This window comes from Elgaria multicarinata, chromosome 2 (assembly GCF_023053635.1).
Source record: "Elgaria multicarinata webbii isolate HBS135686 ecotype San Diego chromosome 2, rElgMul1.1.pri, whole genome shotgun sequence".
NCBI lineage: Eukaryota > Metazoa > Chordata > Lepidosauria > Squamata > Anguidae > Elgaria > Elgaria multicarinata.
The window spans coordinates 67,910,305-67,923,080 of NC_086172.1; the positions used below are offsets into that span (position 1 = coordinate 67,910,305).

The 12,776-nt window shown below is 40.3% G+C and overlaps 1 protein-coding gene across 1 annotated transcript in view; it reads right to left on the bottom strand.

Moving 5' to 3' along the window:
• Positions 1-12,776, bottom strand: part of PDIA5 (protein disulfide isomerase family A member 5) — a 174,577-nt gene that overhangs the window by 90,532 nt on the left and 71,269 nt on the right. The window contains exons 6-7 of the mRNA XM_063116675.1: positions 7,369-7,461; positions 2,902-2,962 (exon numbers count right to left, since the gene is read on the bottom strand). Coding sequence (XP_062972745.1) covers positions 2,902-2,962; positions 7,369-7,461 — 154 coding nt within the window. The remainder of the gene's footprint in view (positions 1-2,901; positions 2,963-7,368; positions 7,462-12,776) is intronic.

Below are 12,776 nucleotides of genomic sequence, written 5' to 3' on the forward strand. Positions count from 1 at the left end.
AGTCACAGGAGGCTGCATTGGGGAGAGGAAATTGGCCTCCTTCCCACTTTCACCCATGGGTACAACCAGTTTATGGACGTCCATTCTTCATAACTGTGGAATCAACCCACTAGTACCACTACACAAACAAGTTCATGCAAATCATAACCTAAAACCTGGAAAGATATTTGGATAGGGAAAGTTCTATAAGCGTCCCTAGTTCAAGCTGACTAGCATATCACCCAGAAGAGCATTCTATCAAACAGCCTATACTAAACATTGTAAATGGAAGGAAACAGCAAAATGGGGAAGAAGTCAAAAGAATTGTCAAAATATAAGCTGGCTCCTTCACTACCGTTTAGCGACAAGAAAAATACAGTGGCTCAAATATTAGCAGGTGTTTTCCTGCTTCAAAGAAATGAAAACTGGAAGGAGGCAGAACAGCAGAGTGTCTAGGGGAATGGTTCAAACTGACTGAAGGGTCAGATGTGCATTACAGGAAAGGACTTTGTTGCAGAAAATAGTTACTTGCTAGGGAGTTAAAATTATGAAGGCGTTCTGATGCTACGGAATCTCCCTGAAGGAACGATTTACAGGCCTGAAGCAGGCATTAGAGCTTCAAACTGATATAAAACAGCAGGTGGCTGCAACACATGCCGTGAGCCAGAAATTTGGAGAGGAATTCAAAAATGCTGAAGTGCCTGCAAAAGTTTGAGAGCACAGTGGTTAAGAGTGAATCTGCATGGAGCAAAAACATGCAGTCTCAGAGAATCATTAGGAGCAGTCACAGGCAGCAACGGCCTTCACAATACTCAGAAGGGATTATTAACTGGAGCTGACGTTACAGAGAACAATGCCTCAAGGAAGGAACGGTGGATTTTTGCAATGCATTAGAAAGGACAAGCCATGCAATGCAACACCAACTCCATATCCAACAAGCATGAGTTGGTTTTCTCTTACATTGCTCTTGGTAAGCAATGCATTCAGCCTTGATTAGGTTAAAACAACCTTGGCAGCTTATGTGGCATCGAGAAGAGCAATGAAACAACAATGGGAAGCACCACGGTTGATAAACACCATACACACAACAGCCACACACGGTTATACTAACACAGTTATGCATTTACTTTGGAATTGGTTACAACTTCATCCCATACTTTCTCTCTCCTGTCCTTGCAGCAAACGTATTTCTTGAAAGCAGACAACAGATGTAAGCTCATTTAGCCAGATTCTACATTTAGGTTTTCCCAAGTCACCCCTTACTAGCATGATATGTGCTGATAAAGCAGAGAGATCTTGGGATTCTGCCTGATCCAAATATTAATATGACCCATTTTACACAGCAAATGTGTTTTGCCAAGGCTACATCCACGTTCCCGACAATCAACACGTAAAGCATAAAGCTCCTAAATGCACGGTGAGCCCAGGCTGCAGAGCTGTAGTCAGAGATCCCTAGGACATTACACAGTGAGGAAACACCACTGTAGCCATGGCAAACACTATCAATATCTGTTTTGGCTCTATATGGCTATCCTTGTATTGTGGCTGCAAAGAAAGTGGACCATATCACCATGTACTGATGTGATTGGCTTAGCTGTGTATTAGCATATGGGCCCAGCGGGGAATCTCAGATCAGAGATAGCAGTGGGGATCCCTCTGAGGGGGATTCCTCCAGGGGGTGGGGCTTAGAGCTTCACTCCATCCCAAGAAACCCCAAGAGGTGGTACCGAACTGAGGTGCCCTGAGGGCTGGATTAGGCCTGCAGTCTTGACCTAAGACCATTGGCTCTCACCAGAAACTGGATCTTGAAGGGCTAGTGGGAAACACCTTATTCATATTTCTGAGGAGGATTAATAGCACGACTACAAATCTTGGATTGGCAGCTCAGATCTTTCAGTGAAGGAATCTATAACACAAAGCACCATGCAAAGCCATTTGCTCTCTTAGAGGCGCCTGTTTGAAAAGGGAGTGGGCACAATTCAAGGCCATTCAACAATAACGCAGCACAAAATTTTACCCTTTACATCCACTGCAACTTCACCGAAGAGGAAGCACTTCGACAGTCGAGTCTATCCTTGGGGATACTGAGTTTGCAATCTGTTGGATTAACTCCTGCTGTCACTGGGAGCTCTCCAAGGTCCTGCACTACTAAATTCTGACCAGCTCCCTGCAAACCAAGACCAGTTCTCCCTAAGAGCTTGCATGAAACCTTAGCATGGGTGGAACTGCTGCACTCATTCCCTTTGCACAGTCAAACCACTTGCTATGATGCTGAAACAATGTCAATCTAGTTCCGTTTGCTCCTTGGTTGATAAAGGCTGGAACAAATAGGGTATCCAAGAAATCTTTGGACCTGGTACTACAGGCTGCCTAGAAACAGTTTGAAAAGCACTGAGCTAGTGCAAACATGCATTACAACTACAAGGTATCTGAGTGTTTCTCTCTCTCTCTCTCTCAATAATTTAAGCAGAGTGCCCCTAGAGAAAACAGATAAGTATTTGAAATATTTTCATGGTATACTCCTGAAATCTGCAAATATGAACTGAACAAAGAAGAATATCAAGTGAAGAAAACCATTAATTCATAATAATAATAATAATAATAATAATAATAATAATAATAATAATAATAATAATATCATCATCATCATCATCATCATCATTTCTACACTGCCTCATAGCTGAATAGCTGAAGCTCTCTGGGCAGTTTACAACAATTCATAAAAAATACATCAACATTACAAAAAATATGTGATAAAAACAGTTTTTAACACACACACACACAAATTAACATAATGTAAACAGCTCAAAACCGTTTAAGTAAATAATATTACATGAAAGGCATAGTTTAAGACTAGGTCCAAAACTATTCTATTGGGAAGAAGGAAAAGAAATCTGAGATCTTGCATATTAGATTACTTACAAGGGGCATAAAACATCAGCAGCACAGGCTTATCTTCTTTCTTCAGAAGCCTTTTAAGTTCCTTAAAGTCCAAAGGGAAAAAAATGCATTCATCAAAACCCTGAATTTAGAAAACATTACATATCCTCATAAATGTAATGTAAAATTCCAAACGTATAGAATATATACAGGGACTTTTCGTATTACTGTCAAGGAGCTTGGAAGTCCAGCCAAGATGGTTTACCACTAGCATAATGATGTACAGGCTGCAAAGGATTGCTCTCAGCAAGGCAGGTGTTGTCACTGCCTAGGGCTCAGCTGCAAGCCTTCCTACTTGCTGGTGCCTCCTTTACTTAGACTGATTGCATAAGGAAGGTACATATTCCATTAACCACAAGGAGTGGGATCTCCATAGGCCACTACTGAAGTCTGAGTTAACAGTTTTGATAACAACAGTGTCCATCACTAAGTTCCCCCAGAAACCAGCTTAGTTGCTTGAGTCAGCTGGAGTTAGTTGGCTGCTTTGCAGGTAACATTTCTGAACACAGCTTGTTGCATATGTCTTGTGGATTACAGATGCTGATACATGGGCTTGGATTACAGATCTTACTGTGGCAAGAGCTGCAAGGTTTGGTGGTATTGGCCACATTTGGACTATTGTCCAAGGCTTCATAAACTACAAGCGATCACTACTTTATCACAGGCCTTTATGGGCATTATGTTTTATGGTTTATTTGTTTTAGTGAAGTATGATATATATATATAGACTCTGGTTTAGGTTGCAAGATGATGCATTTCTCTCAGTACGGAAGCGACCCACTGGATTTTAATGAACTGCTTTCAGTTATCTTTGAGACTGCAGTGTGAATCTGCTGTCAGCAGGTGTTTGCAGCTTCGTATAACTATAAAGACACAGTACACATGGAATATTGTCACTGATTTACAAAAAGAGCAAATGGATGTGCTTGTTTTCCTGCTGATAGGTATTCATGAATCAGGAGAATCCAAAATGGATTAATGTGACAATTCTCTGGTGGGGTTTACCCAGAAGGGATTTATTCAGAACATTAAAGACTATCTCATCTATCCTGATGGATTCATAGCAATTCTACACCCACATTGGATTATAGGCATTGATATTACTAGTTGTAAGATGCATGTATTGTTTGTCTTATCAGTATTTGGTTTTGTACTGTTCTTTGCTTATCATCATCATTGTATTACATTGTGATAATACAATATTACTATTTTCTCACCATAGTTACACACTTCCATATTCTTTAGGAAGGGGGGGTCTTACCTCTCCAATTATGTTCTTGGTGGTTCACTTCAGCCTTTCATAGCCGGAACAGAATGGGGCTGTACATTACTTGAAGTAAATACAACCTATTTTTACTTCCAACTTTCTTGCTCAATAAAAATATAAGAGTTAACCTAGAACTCTAAGGTTCAGTTCAGATGTAATGGGGAACCACAGTTCCCTGCTATGTGAACAAGCTGCAATAAGCCTTTGGGTTCCCACACTTCCACTTCCTTCTCCTTTTGCATGCAAAACGAGGGACGGCATTGGAACCATTTGCTTCTGGCTTTAAACTAGCCACAGTATCCTGTGACAACTGAATTCAGTGAACTGTGGGGTTTTTTAAATGATGGTTTCAAATGCAAGTCAGGATCTGAAATCCCAGCTTGACCCTGGCTCATTCTCACTAGCCATTGTTTAAATCAGAGGTAGGCAACTTGTAGCACTCCAGATATTTTGGCCAACAACTCCCATGATTCCTCACCATTGCCTAATGGGAGTTGTGGCCCTCCAGATGTTTTAGCCTACAAGTTGCCCACCCCTGGTTTAAACTACTGTTCCACTACTTTAGACATCACAGAGAACTATGGTTTATTTAAAATTGAAAGCAGAAGGTTCCAGTCACCTCCTCATAGGGACAGAAGAGAAGGTGGAGCATATGGGTCCCAAGGCTCACCTTAACTTGTTCCCATAACAAGAATTGATGCCTAAGATTCATTACTGAGGAAATAAAGGTGTTAATGTGACAGGTGGTATAAAATACATACTATCCAAGCAGCATCTGAAATAAACATGTATTATAATGTGCATGGCATTTACAGGCTCTGGTTGATCACATGTTTAAGACTGTTTTCTTCAATGAAACATGCATTCCATTCTTACTGAAGACTAAATTGAACCAAAAAACCCCAGCTTATTTCCTATGAGCAGAAACCAATCCAAGGCAATGAGGGGCCATGAGAATGGATTTTTCAGAGCATTGTGATGAGAAAGGCAAGATGAAAATTTGAAATTGAAAATGACCCCAAGAGAGCTTGTAATAGAGAACAGAAAGGTGAGCATTAAAAATTAATCTTCTTACAAAAAGTGAATGCCAAAGTAACTGTTCCTAATACCAGAGTGAAAGCTATGAAATTGAAATGACTCTATGAAATATCAGCCGGAGACCAATCAATTAAAATTTAAAACCAATAGAGTGGGGGGGAATACAACACACTGTTCAGCTAGATGCCCGAGAAAGAGCACAAGTGGAACAATAAGCCTGCATTTCAAAACAAATAAAAGTAGTACTATGACTTAGAACTGTTCTTAGCCTTTATGAATTAAACAGGCTAAAATCAAAAGAATTTTGGAGACATCCCATCAGCTTTATGGACCGTACTTGCAGTATTGGAGACCTTACTTTTCTAACTCTTCCCACATCCCTCACGTGTCCATATTATAACTAAATACATCACTGACCACCACTTTCCCTCAATTCAAAGGACTTTCTTCTGATCCTTAAATATCTACCAGTTCATCAAACCTATATACCAGGGATGGGGAAACTCAGGCTTGGGGGGCCAAATCTGGCCCTCTGGGGCTGCACAGGGAGCCATGGTTTCTTCAAAATGGAAATCAGCCCTAGGGTTAAAAGAGGTTCCCTGTTTCTGCTATGAACCACTGAAGTTTGCTTACTTCTTCGTTGTGGTTTACACCATAGCTTTTTTAAAATAATGCTATTTAAGCACTATGAGAGCCTGGCCATCTTCTTATTTCATCTGTCATTTAGTACCTGGCAAAATGAAAATTCTGCACCATCTAAAATCTCATCTGTACCTTCTACATTCCACCATAACATATTAAACTCCACCTTATGCCTCAGCATGCATTTCTTATAACATAATTCAAAATATGGAATATTCCAATATTTGAGATTTTAATTGATGTCCTGCCCCATCTTAAGTGTCACAGCAGGTTAAATATAGAAGTCTTGTAAAAATAATTAAACGTGCACTTGGATCCCTAAACAATTTACAGTTTGAACAATCAGTTCTATGAGGGAAAGACTGAGGGTTGACACAACCATAACATGTTCTGTAACCACACAGAAGCTGACTTATAAAGAGTCATGCCATTGGTCCACTTTGCAACTACTGTCTGCATCACGGGTGGGCAATTTGTGGCCCTCCGGATGTTTTGGCCTACAACTCCCATCATCCCTCACCATTGGCTATGCTGGCTAAAACTGATAGGAGTGGTAGGCAAAACCATCTGGCGAGCCACAAACTGCCCACTTCTGGTCTATACTGACTGGCTCTCCAGGGTTTTAGACATGAGTTTTTTCCCAGCTATATCTGAAGATGCCACAGATTGAACCTAGAATCTTTTGTATGCAAAACAGATGCTCTACCAATGAGCTACAGCTCTCCCTGCCTCACCCATTCTCCATCTGAATCAGATTTTACCATTCATTTGACCATACACTTCCATTGATTCTATGCTCCTCCACTAACACATGACATCATACAAGATTTGCAGTTATAACTTGCTAGAGAAACATACAGGAGTATCATGCTATGTAAACACTTAAAGCATTAAGATTTCTAACGGTGCCAGCTACAGAATCAAGGTATTAATGCTTTGACTTTATTTAGATGTGCGAAATATAAGCAAGTTGATGAAGTAATATGATTCTGTTTATGCATTAAGATGTGATATCCAGCCAATAAACTCCAGCATCCCATGTTGGAGACCATATTGCAACCATACCACAAGCAAACTTGAAGGCTGAAGTGTTCAAGAATCTATCAGCCAATCCAACATATATTTTGCTGACCAGAGTGGCTGCACAAGATGAGGGGTTCCATAGGTAGGATCCATTGTTATGTCACGGGACACCAAGGTATAACCCATGCATCACATGAAATCCCAGAGCTTCTCTCTCTCATATATCTCATGCTATTTCCCTGGCACCCTCAAAATATTTTAGCTTGCAGCATGTGCAGTTCTGCTAACCTTGCCTTCTGAAAATTTAGAACATAAAAAATAACAAAGTTTCTAATTATCTATTTAAAAATAGCAATACACACCCTCAGTTTCTCAAACCTACCAAAGCAACATCTTCTGCATCTGATATGTATAGGTATTGTTTATTTTATCAACGGATCTTATTCTAAACAAGTATTTACTAATTCTGGGTAACATACCTTTTCACTATCAATATGGACGATGTCTTTGGCTTCAGGATCCTCCTCCCACAGTGGAGCTCCTTCTGGATCCTTTAGAAAGGCCACCATTGACTGCAAAGAAGTGAAAAGACCAAGGATTTTAACCATAACTGCAACAGAATTATGGCTGATCCATGGAATGTTGACTTTGCCCTTCCATCTTTAGAAACAGCATTTATTAGTCTGCTCTTCAACTTGACATATTTAAAAAAAAACACAGAGATTCCAGATACTGAATCTGTAGCATTGTTGTGCAATGGCTACAACGTTAGGGCTAGGAGTAGGAATACCCAGGTTCAAATCCACATTCAGGGAAGGAACCAATGATGTCCATGTACTAGCACTATTGATGTTGCGCAAGAACTAGTTCCCACGGGGAGGAAGCCAAGAGACCCCAGCCTGGGGCCTCTCATGGGAGCAGACAGGATTTGGTTCCAGTAGATCAAAGCTGCCCATTTCTCATCTCTGGACCAACATATTTTGGGGCCTAGGCCAGTGGGATCAACGCTGGCAATAGAGCTTTCTGCAAGCATATCAGGCTATACATGTTCACCCCATGAGCTGTGTTTCTTTCTACTGGCAGAGATGCACCCCTACCCCATTGTAGACTCTCTTGGATGGATGGCCAAGGGAATTAGGATTTACTCTACGTGTAGTGGGGTGGTTAGAGTGCTGGAATAAGACCAAGGAAATCCAGGTTCAAATCTCCACTCAGCCACTTACTGAGTACCTGGGGCTAGTAATTCTCTTTCAGCCTAGCCTGCCTCACAGGATTGTTGCAATGATAAAGTGTGTGTGTGTGTGTGTGTGTTGCGGGGGGGGGGGGGCTTATAGGCTAGTCTGAGCTCCTTGGAGAAAAGGTGGGATAAAAGTGTAATAAAGATATGCCTAATTATTCTTTAAAAAATTAAAAGAACTATTTTCCACTAGCACATGGACACAATCGGATTCTTTCCTCAGCCAGAAAGCTCACTGTAGAATCTTGGGCCAGTCAGCATCTCTCAGCCTAACCTACCTCACCACATTTTTGTGAGCATTAAAGGGGAAGGAAGTACTATGTAAACTGCCCTCAACTCCTTGGATGAAAGGTAGAATAAAAATGAAATAAACTTTACATGAAAAACATGTGCTCCACTTTGAAGTTATAGCTTTTCCTATGTTCTAGCTTGGAAATACAGATGTTCCTTACTAGGCTGAATACAATGCAAGACTTTGATTTAACTGCCCTACTCTCTCAGAGCGAAACTACACATTACGTTAAAGACTTAGCTAGCAGCAGAGTCTGATTTCCTTTCCCCTTTTTTAAAATGGGGGGGGCAAATTTAATTGGGAACTTCCTCTTTCTCTTGACTTTACCATCCAAGCAGCTACAGGGTTAGAAAAGGATTGTGGGAGGGGGCATTTATTGGTTTAAATTTCAGCTAGAAAGGGGGAAATTAAGTCTCCCTGCCCTGGTTGGCTGGGAGGGGGGGAGGTGCTCAATAAAAATTGCTCCTGTTTAAAGAAAACGGCATAGTTACTAGCCACATCTTTAACGTAATACTGTAAGTAGCTTTAAATACACCCAGACATTTTCTGCTCATTGAAAAGTATGGCATCTAAATAATCATTTGGTTTCATATGCTCTGAGAAAGAAGGAAGGTATATGTAACAACTAAAAGTCTCCTGAGTGCAGAGCAACTTATTTAGCTATTTGAAAGCATTACATACTCTACTCTGTAGCTTCTGTTATGAGTACAGCTTTGATATCCAGCACAGATCTCTCTTGACTACCCAAAGAAAAAGGTGGAGGAGGCAACCTTTCAAGTGCTAACGAGGTTGACTGGAATTCTGAGTCCTGTATGCCAGGGGCATGTGCCGCCACTGTGTTCAGGGTAACCACAACAGAAAGAGATTTCATTTCATCCAGTTGCACTCTTTTCTCAAACAGAAAAGAACACACAATGTTTTGCGCAGAAGAGGCAGCATGTTGCCTTTTTCTCAGTCCTCTGTCCTTTAGAATTTTAAAAATTGTTTTAAGAGAACATGGGAGTTGCAGGATAATTAGGTATTTGCATTTCTAGGTTTGCAAGCCAAGTTGAGTGTTAGGGATCAGACAATACCACCCACCACAACTCTCAACTCTGTATGTAGAACAATACAGACTTACTATATGACAGACACTCCTTTCCACTGTGGGTTACGTGCAACTGAACATCACTCATTTCTATTCTTTCGTTTCAATTAAATTCTTAACAGGTTAAGCAAATGTCCTAATATCACTGGCTTTCTTTGATATTCATCAAATTGCTTTTACATATGGAGAAGAAAAGCTACACAGAGAACATTTATAGATATACACACACATATATGGTAAATGCAAAACACTGGATTGCCATACTTGTGATTTTACCAGCAATTAACTTTCTAGTGATTGACAAATATCTAAGATGACAAATCTCTCCCACTTTACATCAAATTGGGTTTGCAATCCAGAGAGCTGTCTACCAAGGTTCATATACACCTCACACCTTCGGGTTCTTTTTCTTAATGGAGGCCCAAAACGCTACTTGAGAAGCTGTTTTCAAAATGTGGCACCTAGTTTCCAAAACAATTTGAGACACAGCAGAAGAAACTGCTGTTACGTTTCAGAGAGTGGAAAACCCAAAGCACCACTGAACATATGGAAGGCAGTGTGTGCATGCGTGCGTGTGTGCCTGCACCTACGTGCTTAAGAGGGTTTTTTTGGCCCCAATGGCTGATGGGATACTAGTAGGAGGACTGGGGGAAGGGAGGGCAGGGGATGATGAGTCAACTCAGTGTGGACTAATAGTCAACTCAACGCTGATCCTAAACCACACCATAGTTGATTATTATCTTGTTGTGTGGGGAGTACCCCCTAGATAAACAATTGCTGAGTTGATTATTACCCCCACCATTGACTATTGTGTTGTCTGAATACAGACTGTAGGAGTATCTCAGAAGATAGTCTTACATTCTCAGATATATGTACTTCAAAATAAAATAAATGAAAAAGATTCAAGACTTCTGCCTTGAATTAATTTTATTTTTAAAAAAATCAACTATTTTTATGCATTGTGTGTATTCTCCTTTATGTTATTGAAAATGTTCCATCTGTTTCCTTCTCTACCCTTATCCTATTGGTCAGTTTTTAGACTGTGAACAGGAATCATATTTTTAAAAAATTGTTCGTAAGTACAGCACTTAATAATTTTAGGCACTTTTTAAATGAAACTGAAGATTATGATGACTGTGTTCTTAATGTCTTTTCTCTAACACAGCAAGAGAAAAAAATCCCGTGGCATAATTGTATAGTGACAAAGCTTCCAGTATTGCTTTTATTCCATCAACCTGTTACCATAAAAGACTGCAGGAATGCCCTGAAGATTAGAACTGATGACTGGAAATAAGCTTGTTGTTGTGGGGGTTGTTAAGCAATTTGTGCATGGGATGCAAAATAAAACCAGACTCCCTTAGCCACACTGTCTATCAGTTTCATCATGCTGTACAAGACATTAAGAACATCCCCCATGAATTCTCCCACACACAAAAATATCATGAATTCAGCAAAGGAAGTTCTGCAACGAGAACATTATGCAAAACTTATAATGGTTTGTGAAGATTTACTTAATTTGCAAAATCTCTTCCTGGAGGGCAACAGGTTGGGGAAGGGGGTTCTCTTAGTTGTTCTTTCTAATATAAAGAGCACCAAGTCCTTAGCTTTTCCTTATAGGTGTTCTGTACCCATGATTATTTTGACTGCTCTTTTTTGCACCTTCTTCAGCCCTATAATATTAATTTCTGAGGTTTTTTTATTGATTGATTGAATGAATGTATATCCCACTTCCCCACAAAAATAGTGCTCAAGGCAGCTAATAAAATACAAACAGTATAGAACTGTAGTTAAAACATAAGAACCCATTCATTAAAAACCCATCCATTAAAACACATTAATAATAAAAAATGAAATGAATAGCACCTTTCAGATTAAAGCCGACTTCAACAGCAACTCAGCTAAAAACCAAGAACCTGCCTGAATAAAAATGTACATGTTTGATGAAGGACAACAGGGATGGACCTAGATTGGCCTCCCTTGGAATCAGCCACCAAGAAAGTGTATGCCGCCCTGAGATCTTAGTGATATAGAGCGGGATATAAATATTTTAAATAATAAATAAATAAAAGTCCTCTTTTGCATCTTCCCACCAAATATGCCTCCAATTATGACAGGATAGAGAAAAGGGCCTCTCTCAAGACTACTAGCCTCTCATTCCAGCATATGATCTCGAATCATAGTGGAACATTTGGAAAAATCCTTCAGGTGCTAGGGCAGAGGGCTGAATGAAACAAAGACCAAGTGAATTAAACTTTGTAGATCCCTGTGTGGATTCTTTAAAGTTGTCCTAGAGATCAAAATGCCTCCCACATTCATTGCAGAGACAGAGCCAAGTGGAATTCTTATGCTTCATGAGATTACTTTCATGAACATAGCTTCTTCTTAAGTCACCATAAGCAGTGCAGAGTCCAGAATCTACAGGAGCCTTGGGCAGGATACTCTCAGTTGGCCCTCCACACAGAGTGTGGCTGGATCTCCTCCTCCTTGCCAATGTTGCCATCCCATTTCCTTGCCTCTCCCACTGTGAGACTAATCCACACGACCATCCAGAAAGGGAGAGAAAAATATGTGCTGAGGTTCCTGCTCCTTTGTGTTCCTCTCACTGCTTGCCCATTTGGCAAGGGTTGGTAATCAGGCAGCAACAGGAAAAAGAATCAAAAGCAGGGCCTGGAGTCTTCAAGGATTGGCAATGGGCTCCCTACTGGGGCACGGGCTTCAGCTGAGACCCCATGATGCCAACTTCTAACAATGCTCATGACCAAATAGTCAGGGCTTCTCTATCAGGTGTATTTTCTAGTATTCTCTGAGATACCCCGTTTCTTCAAAGCTTCTTCAAAGGGCATTTCTTCTTTTTGTTTTGTGGAAAGTCTGTTGGGCCCAGGCAACAAAAGGAAAGAAGTCTAGTTTGCCAATGCTGTGGCCCAGGGCAACTCTCTAGGAGTTTAGTCTGTGGTTGTAATCAGATCTAAGAAAAGGCTATTTCATCTCTCTTTCCAGCTCATCTCATGGCAAATGAAATAAAAGTTGGGGGGGGGAGCATTTTTCCAAGTACTGTCAAACTAATGCTATTAGATACAGGCTGGCATCAAAAGGGATCTAACAGCAAAGCATATAATATATATATATATACACATATACACACACACACACTAAAAAATACAATAAAAACTCCTGCATTTGTTAGCAGCTTGCAAGTAAGCACACAATTTATGTTGCAATTTAATATTGACTCAATCTAGTTAATCACACACAGCTTCACAGGACGTTTGGC